Below are 24,779 nucleotides of genomic sequence, written 5' to 3' on the forward strand. Positions count from 1 at the left end.
GCCAATTTCTGATCCAAACCGCTAAATCACCCTCAATCCCATGCCTCTGTATTTTCTGCAATAGCCTACCATGGGGAACCTTATCAAACGCTTTACTGAAATCCATCTACACCACATCAACCGCTTTACCCTCATCCACCTGTTTGGTCACCTTTTCAAAGAACTCAATAAGGTTTGTGAGGCACCACCTACCCTTCACAAAACTGTGTTGACTATCCCTAATCAAATTATTCCTTTCTAGATGATTATAAATCCTATCTCTTATAATCCTTTCCAACACTTTACCCACAACCGAAGTAAGGCTCACTGGTCTATAATTACCAGGGTTGTCTCTACTCCCCTTCTTGAACAAGGGGACAACATTTGCTAGTCTCCAGTCTTCTGGCACTATTCCTGTAGACAATGACGACATAAAGATCAAAGCCAAAGGCTCTGCAATCTCCTCTTTAGCCTCCCAGAGAATTCTAGGATAAATCCCATCCGGCCCAGGGGACTTATCTATTTTCACACCTTCCAGAATTGCTAACACCTCCTCCTTATGAACCTCAATCTCGTCTAGTCTAATAGCCTGTATCTCGGTATTCTCCTCGACAACATTGTCTTTTTCCTGTGTGAATACTGATGAAAAATATTCATTTAGCACCTCTCCTATCTCTTCAGACTCCACGCACAACTTCCCACTACTGTCTTTGACTGGCCCTAATCTTACCCTAGTCATTCTTTTATTCCTGACATACCTATAGAAAGCTTTAGGGTTTTCCTTGATCCTACCTGCTAAAGACTTCTCATGTCCCCTCCTGGCTCTTCTTAGCTCTCTCTTTAGGTCCTTCCTGGCTAACTTGTAACTCTCAAGCGCCCTAACTGAGCCTTCACGCCTCATCTCTACATAAGCCTCCTCCTTCCTCTTGACAAGAGATTCAACTTCGTTAGTAAACCACGGTTCCCTCACTCGACCACTTCCTCCCTGCCTGACAGGTACATACTTCTCAAGGACACGCAGTAACTGTTCCTTGAACAAGCTCCACATTTCAATTGTGTCTTGCCCCTGCAGTTTTCTTCTCCATCCTATGCATCCTAAATCTTGCCTAATCGCCTCATAATTGCCTTTCCCCCAGCTATAACTCTTGCCCTGTGGTATATACCTATCCCTTTCCATCGCTAAAGTAAACGTAACTGAATTGTGGTCACTATCACCAAAGTGCTCACCTACCTCCAAATCTAACACCTGGCCTGGTTCATTACCCAGTACCAAATCCAATGTGGCCTCGCCTCTTGTTGGCCTATCCACATACTGTGTCAGGAAACCCTCCTGCACACATTGGACAGAAACTGACCCATCTAAAGTACTCGAACAATAGCGTTTCCAGTCAATATTTGGAAAGTTAAAGTGATGAGGCCTCTTCTGGAATAATGCATCCAGTCTGGTCATCCTGTTATAGGAAGGATATTTAACGCTGGAGAGGGTTCAGAAAAGATTGACGAGGATGTTGCTGGAACGGAGGGTTTGAGTTATAAGGAGAGGCTGGATAGGCTGCAACTTTCTCATTGGAATGTAGGATGTTGAGGAGTGACCTTATCGCAGTTTGTAAAATCATGAGAGGTATAGATAAGATGAGTGGCAGATGTCTTCTCTCTAGGGTGGGGGATTTTTAAGGTGAGAGGAGATTTAAAGTCATGAGGCAACTTTTTTTACACAGTGGTTTGTGTGTGGAATGAACTTCGAGGGGAAGTGGTGGATGTGGATACAGTTATGTTTAAAAGGCATTTGAATAAATGCATGAATGAGAAATGTTTGGAGAGATATGGGTCAAGCAGAGGCAGGTGTGACTAGTTTAGTTTGGGATTATGGCCGGCATAGACTGGTTGGACCAAAGGGTCTGTTTCTGTGCTGTGAGACTCTTTCAGTGACCCAGATGAGTTCTTACAGCAGTTAACAATGTTTGTATGGTCACGATTAGGCTAGCTTTTTATTCCAGAATTTTACTGAATTCAAATTTCACTATCTGCCACGATGAGAGTTGAACCTCGTCTCCAGTTCTCATGAAGAGTCATATCGGACTTGAGACGTTAACTCTTGTTTTCTCCCTGCAGATGCTTTCAGACCTGCTGAGTTTCTCCAGCACTTTATGTTTTTGTTCCCTAGACCTTTAGCCTGGGGTTCTGGATTACTAACCTAAAGACATTACCCCACCCCTCCCCACAAGCCTTCTCTGTCACCATCTTAAATTTTATTTAATTACAGTCAGTATTGCTTAGATGTTCTCCTACTTTTACCTCTCAAAATATTTTGCACTATTTTTGAAGTGCAGCATATGTTTTAGCGAGAGAGAGCTGATAGCTTTATTCTGCTCTTGCTTGGAAGATCAATATAGGTCTGGGCATTAGCGAGAACTGCATTTCTCTTCACTAAGTAATGCCATGGGATCTTTAGCATCCATGTGAGAAGGCAGACGGACTCTCTGTTTTGCATCTCATCCAAAGACACTTCAGTACTCCGTAGGTATTGCATTATCTCAGCCCAAGTTATGGATTTACCTTTAATTGGATGTGGACCCAGGGCATAAAGGTGAAAGACGAGTGACTGGTATGCATTATTGTAAGGGCTGGAGCCCTGGTTCTGGGTGGGTTAGTCTGCTAGTCTCCTTGTCTGTATACTGCACTGTGAGTTTCCTGACCTCCTGTAAGATCTCTTGGACCACCAGTGCTTTTCCTGTCCAGTCACTGACCCACTTGTCCTGTTGTGCCGCAATGCAACGAATGTGCTGAGGAGCCGCTACCTCCATTCGGGGTTTTCCAGTGTAGACTTGAGGAACTTTGCACTAATGCTGATTTTCCTTCTGCTGTCTGCAGGTGTGTGAGATTATTGAAAGCCCACTTTTCCTCAAGTTGAACCCCATGACAAAGCACACAGACGTAAGTAAGATGTGTTAAAGTTAGACAATGGTCAAATAAAAACAATGTTCACGTAAAATTCCACTGTGCAGTTGCTGTGTCTGTCATTAAATCCTGATGTTCAGTGATACTGCCCCTCATGACATTCTGATAATGATGTTTTGTCGCACTGTTCCCATTTCATCCTGATCCCTATGTTCTGTGGTACTATCCCCATCAGATCCTACTCTGATGTTTTGGAGCACTGTGCCTTGTATAATCCCCATCTTGATGTTTTGTGACACAGATCACCGTTGGATCCTGATGCCAATGTTCTGAGAAGCTATCTGCCATTTGATTCCAATCTCAATGTTCTGTGACACTGCAATCCCTGGTACCCCACCCCAACAGTCAGCATTCCCTTAAATTTTTGTTTTCTTCTGTATGCACTTCGGAGGTCAGTGCTGTGACTGGTGTCAGCACAAACAGTCGTTGCGCATGGGCCGTCAGAGTGGCTGCATGCGACACGCAATTTAAAGGGAACGTTGCCCAACCCCTCATCCACCCTCCGTTAGAACCTGGTGTTCTGTGACACTGCTTCCCACGCACCCACCCCCACCCCCTACCACCCATTGGATCCCAGTCCCAATGCTCTGTGATACTGTCTCTCGTTAGGTCATGATGCTGTTACTACAATCCTTTGTCCTTATTGAATCCTAGCCCCTCTGTTCTGTGCTGCTGTCCCCTATTAAATCATGCCACCCTGTTGTGCTGCCCTGGTTACATATACTATTCCTCTATAAATCCTGATACTGTTACAGTACTGCTATTAAATCTCACAGTCCTAAGTACGTTCACCTTCATTGAACCCCTGGATCTCGTTAAGTCTTGCTGTTGTTACTCATCTTCCGCCATCTTTTGTGACTAACCCACATCTTGTGTCTTTCTCTTCTCTCTGTTTTGTATCTTCTCCTGTTCGCATTCCCTTTTGCTGCGAACCGTCTTCCCAGTTGTCACTCGAACTGTCCCTTATCAACACCACCAACCCCTCTGCCCCCCGCCCCAATCACCACGGTGACGAGCTTTGTCTGGCTGATTTTCTAACATTGTGACTGAAACCATTCTTGATGCAGAATGAAGTTTAAAATCCAGCGGCTGCTCAAAAGTTGTGCTTACTTTATCTCCGTACAAATGTTTTTGATTTGATTGCCTGCAACAATTGAACTTACAGCCAGGCGGCCTCAGACCAAAGCCAGAATCTCTGCGTTTGACAGGAGTTTGTTTTAAGCATGGCCTTTAGGAGGCTCCAGTCTCTGTTCTTGTTGATATTCCAGGAGCTGCAGTTGTTTCAGGGAAGCAGTTCCTCCACTGACGTAAGTAGAAAAGGAGGAATAAGAGGCATTGGGTGTAAGTGGTTTGTACACTGGCATTAGCTGGCTGTTCTCCTTTTTCTGTTTCGAAAGACTGATCGTCTTTGATGACGTCAAATATTGTTCATGAGATTCCCCTCCTGCCCCCTTGACCTCACTCCCACTAAACTCTGACACAGTAGCTCAGTGGTCAGCAGAGTTTGATTCCACCCTCAAGTGACCGTATGTGTGGAGTTAGCATTTCTTCACATGTCTGCATGGGTTTCCTCCTGGTGCTGCAGTTTCCTCCCACAGTCCAAAGATGTGCAGGTTAGGTGGATTGGCCATGCTAAATTGCTCATAGTGTCCAGGGATGTGCAGGCCAAGTGGGTTAGCCATGGGAAATGCAGGGTTACAGGGATAAGATGAGTCTGGGTGAGATGCTTTTCAGAGGGTCGGTGTGGTTTCAATGGGCCAGATGGCCTGCTTCCACACTGTCGGGATTCTATGATTCTATAGATCACATGTTGATCCTTCCTGACCTTCACTTTGTTGACATTATAAACCAGCTCCTCTCCTCCGGAACCAAGCACCCCCCCCTTCCCCTCGCCCTCACTAACTCCCTTTCAAAACTGCCCCCAAAACCAGGATTGTGTTCCTTTGACCCGCAACCCACAGGTTTAAATCTTCCTATTGGAAAGCAGCCACAGCCATCGCAGGTGACGAAAGGTGTTGGAAGTTCTGCAGTTCAGAAGAAGCGGCATTTTCAACTTGATAGGCTGGTGTCGTTCTCCTTGCAGCAGAGAAATTGCAGGGAGAGCTGTTTGACATGTAGAAAATTAAGTGGCATTGGTAGTACACAAAGAAGGAAACTTTTCCTCTTGGTGGAGGGGTCAGTAACCAAAAAGCACAGGTTTAAGGTGAAAGTAGGTGGTTTAGAGGGGATTTAAAAAAGAGTTTTTTTTTTCCCCCCCAGAGGGTGGTGGGTATCTGGAATTCGCTGCCTGAAAGAGTGACAGAGGCAGAAACCATCAGTATTTTAGAAGCGTTTAGATGAATGCTTGAAATGACATAGAATGCAAAGTTACGGGCCAAGTGCTGGGAAGTGTGTTTAGAGTAGATCGCTGCTTGATTACCAGCACTGCCAAGATGGGCTGAAGGGCCTTTTTCCCTGTTATAATACTCTGTGATTCTCGGACTCAACTTCACACCTCCACCTCTCCTAACCCCCTCCCACTGCTTCTACAGGCCTGGTGTACAGTCCTGCACGAGCCATGGTTTCCTTCAGTTGGGTACTGTAGAGGCCAGAAGCATGCTCAGAAATCCCAGCTGCCCTATTCCTGACCTGAAAACAAAAGGCATCTAGAGTTGCAGCCCTTTCCTGTCTGGGCACCACCAAAAGGCGTACTCTTTCATACCTTACACAAACCTTGTACGTTGCCACCAGTTCCCTGACCATCTACTGTCCGACTGAAACACAAAATTCACAACTTATTTGACCCTGAGTTGATTGCTGAGAGTCGGACAGCTATGCGTATGCACAGTCACACAACCTAGAGGGCGTGTTGCTTCTGACCTTATGACGGAGGGAAAGTTGCTGATGAAATGCTAAGGTTAGATCGGCCTAGGATACTCCCCTGAGGAACGTCTGCAGCAGTGCCCTGGAGGTGAGCTGATTGATCTCCAACAACGTCAACCATCTTCTGTTTTGACAAGTTTGACTATAACCAGTGGAGATCTCCCACCCCCCCTTCTCATTCTCATTGATTCCAGTTTTGCTAGGTGTCCTTGATTCTATTGTCTGTCAAATTCTGCCTTCATGCCAAGGGCAATCACTCTCAATTCATCCCGAATTAATCTCTTGAGTCAGGGCCCTAACAACGTCTGGAGCTGAGTGTCCCTGATTGAACTGAACTGAATATCATTGAGCAGATTATTGCTGACTAAGTGCTGATAGAACTGTCAGTTACATCTTCCATCGCTTTGCTGATGATCGAGAGTTGACTGGGGCAGTAATTGGCCAGATTGGGTTTACCCTCCATTTTTCCCAGGATATACCTGAACAATTTTCCACTTTATCAGGTAGATGTCAGTGTTGTAACTGTACAGGAAGGGCTTGGTTCGGGATGCAGCAAGTTTTGGAGCACAAATCTGCAGTACTATTGCTGGAATGATGTCAATGCCCCTACACTTTGCAGTATCCAGTGCTACTTATTGATATTGGGTGGAGTGAATTGAATTGGCTGAAGATTGGCATCCGTGATGCTGGGGGCCTCGGGAGGAGACCGAAGTAGATTATCTGCATTTCTGATTGAAGATTTTTGCAAATGCTTCTGCCTTGTCTTATTCTGGGTTCTCCAGTTGTTGAGAACAAAGGTATTTGTGGAGTCTCTTCCTCTAAGTTATTGAATTGTCCACCACCATGCACAACTGGCTGTGGCAGAACTGGAGTGTTCGGATCTGATCAGCTAGTTATGAGGTCGCCTAGCCCTGTAAGATGAACGTTACTTCCTCTGTTTGGCCTCCAAGTAATTGTAAATTGTATCATCATCAGATTGACACTCATTTATAGATATGCCTGGTGCTGCTGCTGGGATGTCAGCAAGTGCTCTGGATTGTACCAAGTTTGGTCTCCTGGCTTGATGATAATGGGAGAGATCGGGGGATGCCGGGCCATGAAGTTTTGATTGTGGTTTAAAGAACTCTGCTGCTGCTAGTTCGTGGTGGCTTCATGTAGGATTATTGCTGTGCAGAAGGAGGTCCCAATACCCTTGGTCTGCACAGCATTATATATCAACTTCATTATGCACGTGAAAATGAGCAAACTGAGCAACGCTAACACAAATCCAGTGACTTTTCCTGTTCTCCTCCTCGGTCTGATTTGCGTACCGGTAAAAATGCTGCAGTAAGCCCTGAAAGTGAACAGGAAATGGCGCCATGACTCGTGAGACTTTGTATGTTGAAGACTCTCCTTTCTCAGTTGCTAGTTTCTTGGAGATCAGATACGGTACCAACATGTTGGGCTCATATTCTTCAGAGTTTAGAAGAATGACAGGCAACCACTTTGAAACAAATAAGTTTCTTAGGGGACTTGACAGGCTAGATGCAAAGAGGTAGTTTCCCTGCTGTGAGAGTCTAGGACCAGGCAATATAATGGCTCATCGGTTTAAGACAGATGAAGGGGAATCTCTTCTCTCGGAGGGTAGTGCATCTGAAGAAATCACAGCGGGTCAGGCAGCATCTGCAGAGAGAGAGAGAGAGAGAGAGAGCAAGCTAATGGTTCGAGTCTAGATGACTCTTCATCAGAGCTGACATGATGTGCGGAGGGGGCAGCATTTGTGCAATATTGGATGTGGGATCCGTGTGAATTCTTTGTTGTAGAGGCTGGGTGATTAAGTATATTTCGGGCTCAGATAGGTTTTTGAATCAGTAAGGGAATCGAAGTTTACGGGAGAAAGGGGAGTTGAGGGTTATCAGAGCAGCCATGATTTCATTGAATGACACCGAAGACTCCAGGAGCTGGATGAACCACTAATGCTGCTATGTCTTATAGTCTAACTGTTGTGTCATGGGTGGCTACATGGAGCTGTTTTGAATCTAGTCCATTCAACTGTGGCAGAATAGAGGGATACCTTATGTGCAGATAGGACTTTGGCTGCAGAAGGATTGTGCAGTAGTCACTCCTACTAATACGGTCTTGACCATAAGTGTCTGCAACAGGTGATGGCTGAAGCCCAGGTTAAGTAGGTTTATCCCCTCCACATACTCATCTAAAACTCTGCTACCCATATTCTAACCCACACCTAGTGCCATTCACCCCCACCCCTATATCTACTGATGCACCCAACACATGAAAATTAAACATTTCTACATCCCTCCATGACCTCTCCTCTTCTTTCTGTGTAACCTCCTCCAGCCCTGCTACCCTTCAAACTCTTTGATAAGGGACCAGGAGTAGAGGAAAACGCTACCCCAGCAAAGGGACAAAAAGGACCTGAAAATTCGCCCTTATTTCCAACTTGTTTTAATTACCAAAGAGCTGATTGACATGGCAACTGAGGAAAAAAAAGACAAATTTATTCTGAACAAATCGTCCGTGTTCAGCTTTCTAAGAATAAATGAATGTCAGCACAGATGCTATGGATTACAGCTGTTGACTGTGCTAAAAGTCCAGCTGTTTGCAATTGGAACAGAGTCCTTGTTAATATTTTAAATGTGAAATTTGCCTGAAGTAAAGCTATGGGAGTTTCATCTCCAAGTGTTGGAGCACTGCCCACAAGATACCGTCATGGAGGGAGGAAACAAGCCAGTTCGGTTAGGGTCCCAGCAAGCAAGAAGAGGGAGGGTGGAGGAGGATCAGAAATCAGCAGTGTTAGTTTGAGCTGAACTTGAGTTTTAAAAGCTGCTGACCTGAAGGAGGATTGGAAACCTGAAGGTGGTGAGGGGTTTCTGGAAAAAAGGAGTTTTAAGTGGGAGAAGTTTGACTCCAGTGGGATGGGCTTTGAACACAGGAGGCTGCCTGCCTTTGAAAATGCAGCAGGTAATTAGAGGAAAACATAAAAGCTACCAGATTAATTAAAAGCATGTTCCTGTTCTGAAAGCTCCACAGCTTGATCCTACTGTGTAGCACTTAATTGGGAAAGACTTGGCTTCAGAAAAAAGAACAAGTGTAATAAATGTTTACCACCTGACTGTGTGTCTTCTCTTACAGCTTCCAGTTAGTGTTTACGAGTCAGTCATCGATATCATCGCTGGAGAGGTATGGAATTAACCGACTTTAGTTCTGTCCTGTCCTATGTATGTCTGTATCGTGCATGATGCACAGTCCCCCTCTGTATCAATCTGTGTATATATCCTGCACCATGTACAGTCCCCCTCGGGCTGTATCAGTCTGTGTATATATCCTGTACCATGTGCAGTCTCTTTCTGTCATATGCAATGCTGCGTACAGTCCCTCTCTGTGGGTGTTGCTGGATTTCCCATCCCTATTGACCCCGAGAAGGTGACAGTGAGCCACAGCAGTCCTTGGGTGTAGATACATCTACAGTGCTGATAAGGCAGGAATTCCAGGCTATGGACCTAGTGACAGTGAAGGATTGGCAGCATAATTCCAAGTCAGGATGGCGTCTGACTTGATCTATCCTGCAGAATGTTGCAGTCAGTCTTTGCGCATCCTGCACTGGACACTGTCCTACTATTTCTGTCCATGTACGACTAAATATCCATCACCACATACAGTCTCACTCTTCTTATCCGAATGTGTGTGTTTTCTGCAATATCCTATTGGCATTTTCTTCCTGGCTAAAGTTATGCATGTCTTTAACCTAGATTAGTCATATTATATTCAGTCTCCATAATCATTTCAAGTTTATTTACGTTTCTACTCTTTCTTCCTTCCCTTTTTAACTGCCAGAAAAGATTTTTCTAACCAATTCATATGCCACTGAGACTTGTAGACCTGTTCCATGCCATTTGCATAAAAAGCAGAGCTACAACACTTCCTGTTTATCACTTATCCTTCAGATAGTCAACTCTCAAACAATCTGCATTATATTTCCACTCTTCATGGAGACCTGGGCATTCTTACCACAGGAGGAGACCCTTTGGCATACAATGCATGTGCTGGTTCTTTGCTGGAGAGATCAACTGAGATTTCCATTGTCGCACTCTCTCCCCGTAGCCCTGTATCAATCTTCAAACTAATCTCACTGTCCCATTCCCTCCCTATAGCTATGTATTAAACCAAGACTAATCCCACTACCCTGATCTCTCCCCACCGTCCTATATCAATCCCAAACTAGTTCCATTGCCCTGTTATCTATGTAAAGCTCCATATCAATCCTAAACTAATCTCATTGTCCCATTCCCTTCTGATAGCCATGTATCAATCTCCAAATAATCTTACTCCAATGCTGTCTCCCCCATAGTCCTTTGTCAATTCCAAATTAATCCCATTGCTCTGCACACTCTGCACAGTCTTGTATCAAGCCTCAAACTAATCCCACTGACCCATTGTTTTTCCCATAGCCCTGTATCAATCCTGAAACTGATCTCACTGCCTCATTCACTCCCTATAGCACTGTATTGAATCCCAACTAATCCCACTGCCCTGCTCACTCCACGTGGCCCTGCACTGTTTCTCACACTGTTTCAAATATATGCCTCATTTTGAGTTTCAAGATGCGATTGTCTATGCCTCCATTGTTCCATGTGGTAAACCTTTCCACCTTCAGCAATCTTCCATGCAAAGAAATTCCATCTGACTTTGGCACTTTCTTAGTGACAGTTTTTAACCGTTAATCTCACTAACCAAGAACCGTCGAGTTCCTAACGTCAATGTGGTGTATTCTTGCTGGTTTCACTCTGTGTACAGTCGTTAACTCTGCTTTAACATCACCAATATCTTCTCATAATAGTAGTTTCTCATTCCTGCTAAAGTTCTGATGTATCTACATAGTCTGTTCCCTCTCTGCGGTTTTTAATGTCTTGCTAGGATGGGTTACAAAACTCCACACGCCGCTCCAGCTGTGAAACAACCAATATTGCCTGCAAACTCATCATTATTTGTTTATTCTTGCGTACTGTACACCTATTAATACACCCCAACTTGTGTTAGCGTGTATTGTCTGCTCTCCGTTTTCTGGAAGATTTTGTTTCTGAGCCTGACCTTATCTATTCCTTCACCCTCTCCAGTAACTCTTCACTCAGTGTGAATGACAGATGCTGATTTTTCCCGCGTTGCCTCAGACCTTTTCGCATTTTCAAGGGTCTAGCTCCATTTTTCCCATGTGCCTGTTAACCTTTTGCGGCTTTCCAAATCCTTTGTAGGAAAGTGTGAAAATTATGGTCATTGCTGTCAAGTTTTAAATTGTCCCAGAATAAAAGTGGGCGCATCCTGGGATGTTAGCTCTTGCGGGCATCTGTGCCCACTTTCTCAGGCTGGATCATCTTTTATCCTCCTCTCCAGGAAGGGCCAATTTCTCTCTACCAGCCATCTCATCAGTCACTGACTCTCAGGCTCTGAAAACTGCAGGAGTCCGGTTTCAGGCAATCCAGTCTGCCCGTTTTGACGGGACAGATTTGGGGTCAGTCGTCGCCGCTGATTGTGGTTGCTCCACTGCAGAGTCGCAGTGAATTCTTGGGGCTCTTGGCCCCATGGATGTTGGACTCTGCCTTTCTGTCCTACATCCAACTGGAGGATTCACACAACAGCAGACAGTATTCCCATCCCAAACCCAGCCTGACCAAGGGTGGCAGGCCCCGTACCACCTCCTTTCTCCCATCACCTTTTATTTCAGTTCATGGCTGACCAGGCCAGCATTTATTTCCTTGTTGTGGAGCTTCTCCTAAGCTTGGCTGATCCTTTCCACGCCCTCTTACTATTTTTGCCAGGTCGGTGCCTCATTCACTGACTCCAACTGGGATACAGCTCCATGTAAAGACTGGCTGACGAGCAGACCGTTCTTAATGTGCGAGTCCAAGGGAGCGACAGCAAGCTATTCCACCTAAAGAGTCATCACGAAGTGTTCTCTTCTTGTTTGCTCGCATGCAGCAGAAAACCTTCCTGAGCTGATGAGTGGATTCCTACTGATTCTAATCAGAGAAGAAGCTATGCATTTTCCAAGTAACGCATTGGCTGCAGCTCTAGGGCCCCAGTTCTTCAGGTCTTTTTTTCCCCCTTTATTCATTCACGGGATGAGGGCATCACTAACTAGGCCAGTATTTATTGCCCATCCCTAATGGCCCAGAGGGCAGTTGAGAGTCAACCACATTGCCATGGGTCAGGAGTCACATGTAGGCCAGACCAGGTAATGATGGCAGTTTCCTTCCCTAAAGGACATTAGTGAACGAGGTGGGTTTTTCTGACAATCGACAATGGATTTGTGGTCATCATTAGGTTCTTAATTCCAGATGTTTTATTGAATTCAAATTCCACCATTTGCCGTGGCAGGATTCGAACGCAGGTCCCCAGAACATTAGCTGGGTCTCTGGATTAACAGCCCAGCAATAATGCCATTAGGCCATCACCTCCCACACTGCTTTTTTTCTGTCCTTTGCCCAGGCCACAGTGCTATTTGCTGAACTGACCTACACTCTGGCCACAGAGGAGGCTGAACGCATCGGAGTTGATCACGTGGCTCGCATGACAGCTACTGGCACAGGCGAGAATTCCACAGGCAAGGACTTTCACCTGTGTTCTTTAAATCTGGAGTGGAGGGTGGAGGGGGACAAGGATGGGTGGGGATAATGCTAGAAACTGGGGTAAACCCCAGTCCCATCGGACAGGAACAAACTGGTTATAGAACGTAACCAAACTCACCGTCCCAGGCCAAGTATTGCCCTTTTGCCAACTGACCATCTCCTTGTAACATACAAAGAACAGGTCAGTTGGCAAAAGGACATACATTGAGATTGAAGCTGATGTTTTATTTTGTTGGGCTGTCCCTCACTGTTTTTAATATGGAGCAATTGATTGATCTCTGTCTTGTACATACTCAGTGACTGACCCTCCATAGGCCTTTGGGGCAGAGAATTCCAATGATTTGCCACCCCTTGAATGAAGGAATTCCTCCTCATCTCCATCCTAAGTGGCCTGCCCTTTATATTGAGACTGGGTCCCCTGGTTCTAAACCACCGACCCAGCTAGGGGGAAGCATCCTTCCTGCGTTTGCCTTATTGATTACTGAAAGAATCTTGTCACCTCTCATTCTTGTAAACACTAGAGAATACAGGCCCAGTTTCCACAATGTCTCCTAGTACGACAGTCTAACTTGGGAGCTGGTTTGGTGAGCATACATTACACCCTCTCTTTATTAAGTATGCCTTTCACCTTGTGTAATAAGACCAATACATCAGTGCTCCAGGCTTGGTCTCCTTATACTTACCGATTGCAATAAGAACATCTTTACTCCTGCACAACGACATCCAAGTTCCTTTGAAGTTCAACACATCCCAGCCTCTCACTGTTAAATAAATAAAATGTTTCTATTTTTCCCTATCACTGATCTGCCCTGACTCCCAGCTGATATTTAGATATGAGATATTAAAGGCATCTAGGGATATGAAGAGAGGGGGAGTGGGGGCATAGAGTTGAGAAAAAGGGTCAGCTATATTGAATTACACAGAAGGCATGAAGGGCCTAGTTTCTATGTTTCTCTCTCTAAGGGCAAGAATACCTTAAGCTGCCTACTGGAATTCCCTACTTAACTTTCTCTGCCTTTTCCTTTAAAACCTGTTGCTCTGATTAAAAGATACAGTCACCATAGTCCTGCCAGACTGTAGGATTGCTCTGTCATTACAGAGAGAGGGGGGAACTGGTGGTGGTCCAACCTGAGGGTACACCTCGGGTGAGGGGGAGAGATTGAGAAGATAACCTGAGCTGGTGTGGGAATTGAACCCATGTTGTTGGCATCGCTCTGCATCACAAACTGTCTAGCCAACTGAGCTATCCAACTCCCTATCACTGTAGGTTTTTGGTAATTGACTCTGCTGTCTCTGAATGTGATTCAGTATTGTTTGTCTGATAACGTCCCTGTGAAATGGTGGCTCAGTGGGAACCTGCCCCACCACCAGAGTAAACCCAGTAACTTCCTGCCTCCTTCCATAAACAATTAGCTGACTTCTGTTTTGATCCTGTTACAGTGGCTGAACATCTCATTGCACAACACAGCGCCATTAAGATGCTGCACAGTCGGGTCCGTGTCATCCTGGAATACGTTAAAGCTGTAGAGTCAGGTAGGAGAGCCCAGTGCTCTGTCATCATCTCCCAGCCCTAAGTGGCTGGGGGTCAGTTTGGGGAGTGTGTGGGTCCTGGAGGAGAGAGTGAGAGAGTGTGTGTATGTTGGGGATGTGTCTCTCGGGTCTTCTGGGTATTTTTTGTTCATTCAATATGGGCATTACTGGCTAAGCCAAGATTTATTGCCCTTCCGTAAATGCCCAGAGGGCAGTTAACAGTCATCCATGTTGCTACAACTCTGGAATCACATGTTGGTCGGATGAGGTCTCCTTTTCTAAAGGACCCCACACAGGTTCTTATAATGATCGGTGATGGTTACGTGGCTGCCCTTATGCTGTTTTTTTTTTTAATGCCACATTTTTGTTGAATTTAGTTTCACCATCTCCCGTGGTGGCATTCGGATCCAGGTCCCCAGAATATTAGCTTGCGATTATGGGTTACTAGTCCAGGATGTTACCGCTGCACTACCTTCTCCCCTGTGGCTAGTGCCCAGGCAGTTTTGAGATGAGTGTAGGAGGCACGGAAGGGATATTATTTGTGAGGAGGTGGATATATGGGGGGTCAGTCAGAGTGAGCTGCACCATTTGGGGATGTACATCAGTTGGAGTTGGACAGCTGGGATAGAATACATCGAGCTACTTGTTTGCCGATGCTCCATTTGTGTTCTTCCACAGGTGAAGTGCCATTTAACCATGAGATCCTTCGTGAAGCCTATGCCCTGTGTCACCGGCTGCCAGTCCTCAGCACCGACAAGTTTAAGACTGACTTCTATGATGTAAGTCGAGCTAGTTGCTGATCTGGAAAATGAAGCTGCTTCCTGTTTGGGCTGAACTTACGCAAAACAAAACCCATCACTCCACCCTTGATGGGAACAGAAAGAGACCATTCATAGAGTGGTACAACACGAAAACAGACCCTTCGGTCCAAATAGTCCATGCCGGCCATAATCCCAAACAAAACTAGTCCCACCTGCCTGCCTTTGGCTCGAGTACCTCTAAACATTTCTTATTCATGTACTTATCTAAATATCTTTTAGAAGTTGTAACTGTACCCGCATCCACCACTTCTTTTGGAATTTCATTCCACACGTGAACCACTCTGTGTAAAAACAAAAATTGTCCCCATGCCATTTTTAAACCTTTCTCCTCTCACTTTAAAAACGTGCCTCCTCGTCTTCAAATCCCCTACCTTGTGGAAAAGACTCTTGCCATTCACCTTATTGATGCCTCTCATGATTTTATAAACCTTGTGAAGTCATTTCTCTACCTCCTATGCTGCAGTGAAAAAAAGGTCCTGGCCTATCCAGCCTCTCCTTATAACTCCAACTTTCCATTCCTGGCAACATCTTGGTAAGCCTGTTCTGAACCCTCTCCAGCTCAGTAATATCCTTAATAATTCCTCATCTACATTTTTACTTCATCTGTTTTTGTCTGCTACTTTAACTCCTAACACCCTCAACCAGTTACAAAAACAAGTCTTACCTGTGCCATCCTTTTTATGAAGAAGAGCATTCTACCTTCCAACCTAATTAGTCCAGCTCTGGTTTTATACTCATGCCCCATTGTCCTATTCTGCCCCCCACCAGCAGTAGGAGTTTTTGTCTATATTCTCTCACTTCTTTTCAAAGTCTTGAATCCTCAAGCAAATCTCCCTGATTTCTACATTGCTACAAAGACAATGTTTACGTCATGTCTTCTTATAATCTAAGTGTGGAAACCCCAGTTACATTCTCATGAATCTGTGTCATACATTGAGGCCAATATATTCTTTCTAAGTTGTGTTCATAGTGTGATGAACATTTATAGATTTGTTTTATCATTTGTAAACTTGAGTTCTAACGTAGAGGTAAGTGGAGTCTTGTTTTTCAGTTTGTAAAAGTGACTGACTTTTTTTTTGAGGGTCAAAATTTTTTTAAGCATTGGGTTGAAATAGCATTTCCAAGAAATGTTGTGACTTAACCTAAGAGAAACCGTCTAATGAGACAATTCCTGAAGTGTTCAAGAGGTTGGAAAAAAAACCACAGGTTGCTGGAAAAGCTCAGCAGGTCTGGCAGCACCTGTGAAGAAAAATCAGAGTTAACATTTCGGGTCTGATGACCCTTCCTCAGAACTGATATAGCTCGGAAAATGTCAGTTTATATGCACAAGATGGCGGGGGTAAGGAATAAACGATAGGTGGGGATAGAGCCCAAAGAGAGAGAATAACAGTCGGACAGACCAAGTTGATAACAATCTGGCTAGGAGGGTGAATAGCTGTTAATGGAGACTTGTTAGTGGCTAACAATAGGTAACGTGTAATGGCAGACTATGTGATAACAAGGCCTGGTGTGTGGCGTAGGAGGCTAGGACATGGGAGAATTCTTGGCCCTAAAATTATTTAACTCTATATTAAGTCTGGAGGGCTGCAGGGTCTCGAAGCAGAAAATGAGGTGTCACTCTTCCAGCTTGTGCTGAGCTTCGCTGGAACACTGCAGCAAGCCTGAGACAGAGATGTTGGCCAGGGAATAGGTTGGTGTGTTAAAGTGGCAGGCAACTGGAAGGTCAGGGTCTTTTTGCGAGCAGAGCGTAGATGTTCTGTGAAGCGGTCACCCAGTCTACACTTCATTTCCCCAACGTGAGACCATATTGTGAGCAGCGAATGCAGTAGACTGGATTGTGGGCAGTGCAGGTAAAGTACTGCTTCACCTGGAGGGTATGTTTGGGCCCTTGGATACTGGGGAAGGAGGAGGTAAATGGGTAGGTATTACACCTTTGGCAGTTTCAGGGGAAGGTGCTGTGGGGGTGTTGGGAGTGAAGGAAGAGTGGACCAGGGTGTCCCAGAGGGAACGGTCCTGCAGAAGGTGGACAAGGGAACGCAGGGGAATATGTGTTTGGTGGTGGCATCTCACTGGAGGTGGTGGAAATGGCAGCTGATGATCTTCTGGATGTGGATGCTGGTGGGATGGCAGGTAAGGACCCCATACCAGGCTTTGTAATTACATAGCCTTCCATTACACGCTACCTATTGTTTGCCACTAGCAGTCTCCATTAACACTATTCACCCTCCTAGCCAGATCGTTATCAACTCCTTTGTCTGTGCAACTGGTCTTCTCTCTCTTTGGGCTATATCCCCACCCACCCCCACCTACTTCTTATCCCCTCCCCCCACCCTATCTTCTGCATATAAACCAACATTTTCCTAGCTACCACTAGTTCTGAGGAAGGGTGACCAGACCTGAAATGTTAACTTGGATTTTTCTTCACAGATGCTGCCAAACGTGCTGAGCTTTTCCGGCAATTTCTGTTTTTGTTCCTGATTTACAACATCCGCAGTTCTTTTGTTTGCTAGGTTGAGCTTTTATGATCTAGAGAAAGAGGGGCCAGAGGCAGGCATGCTTCAGAAAAACAGATCTGTGCGAACAGATGTACTCTTCAGAAGCTTCAGAGTAACCAATGGCTTGAGTTTTCTTAGGGCTAATCAGAAAAGTCAGTGAATTAGCCTGTCTATATTTGTCTTTGGACTGGACAGTAATGGAGGGAATCACAACTTGATAATGTGTAGAAATTTGCCAAAAGGAAAGGCTTCTATCCTTGAGACAACAAGGTGTAGAGCTGGATGAACACAGCAGGCCAAGCAGCATCAGAGGAGCAAGAAAGCTGACGTTTCGGGCCTAGACCCCTCCTTGTAAGTTTTGACTAGCGACCTAGTCTGAATAAAGGATTTTTATTGTGGATTCCTACTTCTCCAGAGTTAGTCTAAACTATGTTCGCTGTTCCCTAAATGCACCCCCCCCCCCCCACCAATATTTGGCTTGCCTGATTCTCTAGAACCGAATCAGCAGTGCCTTTTACCCTTTGGGACCAGGAACATACCATGAAGAAAACACATTGAAATAAAAAAATTCTCCTGAACACCATTTAGAAATTCTTCTCTCTTACTGTCCTTTATGCTATCACTATTCCAGTTTTTATTGAGTTATTTAATTTTTATTGAAGTCTCCCATTATTACTACTCTAGGACTACAAAAACTATAGTTCTTGCGTCTCTAATTTCTCTGCAAGTTTGCTCTTGTGCATCTTTTCCGCTAGTTCTGTTTTCATGTTTTCCCACGGAGTGTGCGCTGCTGGATAGGCCAGCATTGTTGTCTGTCCCTTGAACTGAGTGGTATGCTTGACCATTTTCAGAGGGCACTTAAGAATCACCTACATTGCTGTAGACCAGACCAGACCAGGTAAGGACAACAGATTTCCTTCCCTAAAGGCCTTCAGTAAAGCAGGTGGGTTTGGAGTATTGTGAGCAACATTGGGCCCTGTATCTAAGAAAGAATGTGCTGGCCTTGGAAGGGGTTTAGAGGAGGTTTACATGAATGAAGGATCTGTTACACAAGGAGCAGTTGAAGACTCTGGGTCTCGATGGCATTTAGAAGGATGGATTGGGTAGAATCTCATTGAAACTTACAGAATCCAGCGAGGCCTAGATAGCATGAAGGTGGAGAAAATGTTTCCATTGGCAGGAGAGATTAGCACCTGACAGCACAGCTTCAGAGTGGACAGACCCCCCTTGAGCACTCAGATGAGGAGGAATTTCTTCAGCCAGAGGCTGGTGAGTCTATGGAACTCATTGACAGAGAAGGCTGTTGAGGCCAAGTCATTAAAACAGAGATAAGTTCTTAATGAGGAAGGGGATCAAGCGTTACAGGGAGAAGGCAGGAGAATGGGGTAGAGAAACATATCAACCTTGATCAAATGGTAGACCCGATGGGTCATATGGCTTAAAATTCTGCTCCTATATTTTATGGTCTTACGTGCGATAATTGACATTGCTTTCATGGTCACAATTACTGGAGCCAAATTCCAGTTCCAAATCTATGAACTGATTCTAAATTCCACCAGCTGCCCTGATAGATTTTGAACCTGGGCCAGTGGATTTACTTGTGCAGTGATATCGCCTCCTCAACCTGGCCAACAGTATAATGGCACCACTAGTGCTTCCTGCCTTTAACCAAATAGAATCTGTCCTTGTTCCTTTGAGTACATCCTCTTTCTCTCTCTCTGTCCCGCACTGTGGTATGATACTTAATCATTCCTCCTCTCTTGACTTTACTCTCTTTCTATTTTATCCAGGAACCTTTAGCTGGTCCAGTTCATGTTCTCAGCCAGGTCTCTGTTATTGCTACATTGTCTTGCTCCCATGTGGCTATTTATTGCCTACAGCTCACCAAACTTGCGTACCAAGACTTGTGTGTTGGCATACGTACACAGTAAACTGAAGTTGGTCCATTGTGCACAAAATGAGCAAAGTTGTGATCCTTCGAGAGTTTTGTATAAACTTCCATTACATTTCAGTTCCTCCGGTTCGAAAGGCAAGAATTACAGTTGACTTTTTGATTGCTACATTGATTTTTGATTGTGCCTGCTTAGTACATGCATGGAGCCAGGTGAGAATGCATTGCCTGAGAGTGTGGTGGAGGCAGGTTCAATTGAGGTATTCAGAAGGGAATTAACTCTTTATCTTAGAAGAAGGAATGTGCATGATTGCAGGGAACAAGAGGGAGAATAACACTTAGTGAAATGCTCTTTCAGAGAGCCAGTGCGGATGGGATGGGCCAAATGGGCTCCTCCTGCATCCCAATGATTTTCCGATTCTGACTTGGTAGCCCAGCCAGATGGGTGGGATCTGGCTCTGTGGCAGTGCGATATTATCATTGCTGTCTCTATCTCTCTGTCCCTCTTAGCAATGCAACGATGTGGGTTTGATGGCTTACCTTGGCACCATCACCAAGACCTGCAACACCATGAACCAGTTTGTGAACAAGTTCAACATCCTGTATGATCGGCAGGGCATCGGCCGACGTATGCGAGGCCTCTTCTTCTGATTGAGAGTCCAAACGGACTTTGCCCTCTAGATACAGCGGGAGGTGAGAGTTTACATCATGAGAGGGGCAGCCTCTGACAGACACCGACTGAAGTGTATCAGCGATTCTCTGGCGACTCTTTCCCCCACTCCTTCCCAACACCCCTCCGCCCCCACTTAACCCTGTCTCTCAGCACTCCACCCTGTACCGCCCTTCCCTTCCCTGTGAGATGTTTGGGCCAGCCTTGTGAAATGGGACAACGTGTCACCCTGTTCCATTGACGACCGGGTCTCTCTCTCTGGTTTTGTTACTTCAGCGACAAAGTGACTAGCTGGATTGGAATTCAAATTCACACTGTGCTGCATGCGTTGTGTGTTTACTGCTGGCGAGCAGATGTGAAGTTGTCGGTTGTACAGCTGAAATATGTGCATTAGAAATAAAGTTGAAAGGAATTTGTTTGTTGTCGCTCTTCTAAAACTACCCCGAAGTCCTCTAGACTTGCAGATGGGAATCATTTCTCTGTGTAATGCCTCTTTATGCCAATGTCTGTACTTCCTATCTACCTTCCACCCCATTCCCTTTCTCCTTCATTCTTCCAGTCTGCACCCGTGCCTCAACTCTCCTCATCTACTGCTGAACCCTCACCCATTCTTCTGCTTCCTCCAGGCTTAACTATTTGGTTGCTCTCCTAGCTGCACTCCCACCTTCCAACCTCTATAAACTTGGGCTTCTTCAAAACCCTTGATGCCAAATCCTAACCCACAGTATGTTCCATTCACTCATCACGCCTGTGCTCACTGTCTCACTTGGCTTCCAAGTAAGCACTATATATCAATTGTAAAGTTCCTACATTTGTAACTACATCCAGCTGTACAACCCATTGATATCTCTGCACTCCTCCAATTGTGGTCTGATCCCTTATTTTAACCATTTGACCATGCCTTCAGTGCCTAGGTTTTGGAATTCCCTCCCTAAATCTCCCCCCTTCCTCCTTCCTCTACCCTCCCCGCCCCCCCACTCCCCTCCCCCCCCCCCCCCCCACCCCCCCCCCCCAGCCCGCCGCACCCCCCCATAGATTTCTCTCTGCAAAAGGACATTAGTGAAGCTGATGGATTTTCACAACAATTAACATGATCACTTGTATTGATTGCAATGTCAATTCCAGATGAATTAATTAGCTGAATTTAAATTCCGCTGTCAGTGGTATTTGAACCCATGACTCCAGTGCATTTACCAATACACCAACATCTTTGAGGACTGCCTGACGATCCTTCTATGAAACACCTTGAGGCATTTTCACTGTGATAAATGCAGTTGTCTACCTCAGTTCTTGGAATACCCAAGGATGGAAGTTATGTTAGAGCTTTTCAGAACTTTAGTGACATCCCATTATGGTGGCTCAGTGGTTAGCGCTGCTGCCTCACATCGCCAGGCACCCAGGTTCAATTCCAGCCGTGGGCGACTCTGTGTGGAGTTTGCACATTCTCGCCATCTGTCTGTGGGTTTCCTGTGGGTGCTCCAGTTTCCTTCCACAGTCCAAAGATGTTCAAGTTAGGTGGATTGGCCATGCTAAATTGCCCCATGGTGTCCAGGGATGTGTAGGCCTGTTGGATTAGCCATGGGAAATGCAGGGTTACAGAGGCAGGGTTGGGGGTAGGTCTGGGTGGGATGCTGTCTGGGGGGTCTTGATGGGCAGAAAGGCCTGCTTCAATGAACTGTGTTCAGTTATATGCACATTGCCTCAAGAAGGGTGTGTTGGCTTTGAAACAGTTTGACCAGAATGGCACTGGAGCTAAAAGGATTAAATTATTTGGAGAGGTTGCATAGTCCCAGCTTCTGTTTTTGTGAATATACAAGGTGAAGGGGAAATTTGATAATGGTCGAAGTTACTAAGTAAAGGAGAGAAAAACTATCCCTCCTGATAGGGGATTCCAGAACAAACTTCAAAATTCAAGTTGCGTGGTAGTTCAGGTGGGGGGAATGTCAAGAAATGCTTCACACAAAGGGGAGTGGAAATCTGGAACTCTACCCCACCCAATAAAAGCCTCGCATACCAGGAAGCAATCACAAGGAGCAACCCATCACCTGCAGAGCCTGTGCCCATTCTGTCGAGCAGTTCAACAAAGCTCAGGGCAAGCACAAAGATGTTAAAACAGAGTAGGAGCCAGGAGGCAGTACAAAGGAACCACGTGGAGAGAGGGAAGGATAAAAGGAATGTCAGCTATTGAAAGAAATTGAGGAGTAGCAACACAAGACAGCAGATAGGTGATTGGCATAAATTAGTTTCTCTTGTAAACTAGGGCAGTTGTTTAAAGCATGAGCTGGAGAAATATATTACTTTATTAAATGAATAACAGAATATAACTTGAGGAATTATGTTAGAACCACAATGGGAAGCGCTTACAATGATGGTCAACAAAGTGCAGGAGAATATGTTCCTCTACAAAACAAGACCAAGCTAAACACTAACATATCACCATGAGTGATTGAAGAGGAGCTAACTCTTCCGGTCTCTGTTGACTGAAGATGGTCATTGGGACCCTGTGGAAGTTCTGATGTATGGAACGGTATGGGAGTTGTGTTAATATCCAGGAAGCAATTCCCCTGTTCCACTGGGATCCTTGGTGAATATCCCTGACTCCATAACAGAATCAGAGATTTTGGACCCTTCCACACTCCTCAACCAGGGAGTTGAACCCTAGCACTGTATTGCCTAACTCCACAAATGACCCTCACTCTTGACTGTCCCCTTCACCTTGGTTGCCAAGCAACCACCTGACTACTCCCCTGATACCCGCTGGAGCAGACCTGACTACCTGTCCCCACCCCGCTTTCTCCACAACTAAGTAAAGTAAGAGATGGGAAAGGTTTGGAGGGATTATAGGCCAGGAGAAGGCAGATGGGACTATTTTACTTTGGGATTATGGTCAGCATAGGCTGGTTGGACTGAAGGATCTGTTTCTGTGCTGTATGATTCTATGTGCAGCAGGCTCATGGCTTCTGCTGTACTGACTATAGGAATAGAAGTAGGCCATTCAGCCCCTCAAGCCTGTTCCACCATCCAATAAGATCATAGCTAATCTTTGGCCTAACTCCAGATACCTACCCTTGGCTCATATCTCTTAATACCTTTGCTTCACAAAAAATATGTATCTCAGATTTAAAACTAACAACTAATCCAGCATCCACTGCCATTTTGGAAGAGAGTTCCAAACCTCTATCACCCTTTGTGTGTCGAAGTGCTTCTAATACCTCTTCTTGTCCCCAATTTATAGACAATGCCCCCAAGTTCTTAAATCCCTAACCGGTGGACATTGTTTATCTACCCTGTCTTTTGTTAATATCTTGAAACCTCATAACCTTCTAAATTCCAGACAAAACCAGCCTAATTAGTATAACGTTTCCCCATAATTTAACCCCTGAAGTACAGGTATCATTCTTGTAGACTTACATTGTACTCCCTCTAATGCCACTATATCTTCCTAATGTATATTGGGTTTCAGAATAAATAAGTTGTAGAAATTTTAAAAGAAACAGCAGTGGAGAGCAGTCTTGAGAGAGTATGAAGAAAGGAACTGGTATAAAACATAATTAGAGCAAAAGAAGACCTATAAAATCAAATTATCAAGGAATGTAAAACAAAGCTCTTTTGTATCTCATTTTTAACTTGCAGTCTTATCCAGCTGGATTGCATTAACATGAAAAAGCCAAAATGAATTAAGTCAGGAAATGTAAGTTTTTATAGTTTCTAAAATAGCCGAGATGATAAATTATTCTGAGTGTGCTATGAGAGCTTCATTATGAAAATGGCCTAAAGAGGTCTTAATTCCAGATAGATTGTTGATGCAGCCGACTTTGCTAATAGCATTATAGTCTCAAAAAAGTCAAGTCGCGTGGTAATTCAGTTCGGTATATTTTAATTTTGTTTCTTTGTCGTCTTTTGGTACACAAAATCAGTGCATGCATTTTATTGAGCATTTATGCAACTTTTGCATTCTGCAAGATGCAATTGTTAACTTGCCAAATATTTGACCTGGATGTTTTTTTTCTTTATCTCGGGCAAATCTCTCTAAACAAAGCTCTTCAGGTAGTCGAGTCAGGCAGTAAGACAAGGGCAGCAGATGCAAGGGAATACCGCTGGCTGTAACACACGATCGTGACCTGGGAACACATTGACCATTCCTTCAGTGTTGCCAAGCTAATGTGCTGGAGCTCCTTCCATAATGGCACTGTGGGTGCCTCTACACATACATGGACTGTTGCTGTTCAAGGAGGCAGCTTGTTGCCACCTTCTCAAGGGGCAGTTGGGGATGGGCAATAAAATGCTGGACTAGTCAGCGAGACCCATATGATGAAGTAGTTTTTTTTAAAAAAAACCCTGTAATTGGTGTCTGCCACTGATAGAGCATTCGAGTGTAGTACCTCGCATCCATTGTGTTAAGGCACCATTCAGATAGGAATTGTTGTCGCGCATGACTCTACAGAAATGCAACTTGGAGTCTGAAGGTGAAGTTGTATCTTTGCTTTTAATTGAAAGATCGATCATGCCTTGGGTTAGACTTTTGTTTACTCAGAGTTGTTTCAGTTCTGTCTGCCTTCCCCAATTAGTTATGGCAAACTCTCTCCTTCACTCGATTTGGGCTCTCGGTTTTTCCTCCCCATCCCATTGATCGGGTTGCAATGTAGAATGCTGTCGGAGAGCCGGTGACCAGGTGAAGGCCAATTTAAAGCAGACTGATAGTGACTGGTGTACAGAGGCGTTTATTGATCACGACAATAGCCAAGTATAGTTACAGCAACAGCCGGCAGCGGGAGGACAGACTGTTCCCAGCATCGAGTAAATCCGCGACACAGGCAAAACCGGGATGAAGTCAATTTGTGTCCGAGCAGACGAGACGAGGCGATTGGTGTCTGACTGAAAGAGAATGCTTTGTACTTCTCATTGCTGAGAGTAGATTAACTTTCATACAACCACCAAATGCTGTTTCAA

General features: G+C 45.0%; 1 protein-coding gene across 1 annotated transcript; it reads left to right on the plus strand.

Moving 5' to 3' along the window:
• Positions 1-2,838: 2,838 nt before the first annotated feature.
• LOC109919532 (COP9 signalosome complex subunit 6) lies at positions 2,839-20,241 on the plus strand (the record flags this gene model as incomplete). The annotated part of the gene is made up of 6 exons (XM_048620057.1): positions 2,839-2,913; positions 8,932-8,979; positions 12,283-12,397; positions 13,863-13,955; positions 14,631-14,731; positions 19,670-20,241. Coding segments are annotated over 6 exons (573 nt in total), but the record flags the coding sequence as incomplete, so codon positions are not given.
• Between the last annotated feature and the right edge of the window lie 4,538 nt (positions 20,242-24,779).

Source organism: Rhincodon typus, chromosome 45 (assembly GCF_021869965.1).
Source record: "Rhincodon typus isolate 14 chromosome 45, sRhiTyp1.1, whole genome shotgun sequence".
Classification (NCBI taxonomy): Eukaryota; Metazoa; Chordata; class Chondrichthyes; order Orectolobiformes; family Rhincodontidae; genus Rhincodon; species Rhincodon typus.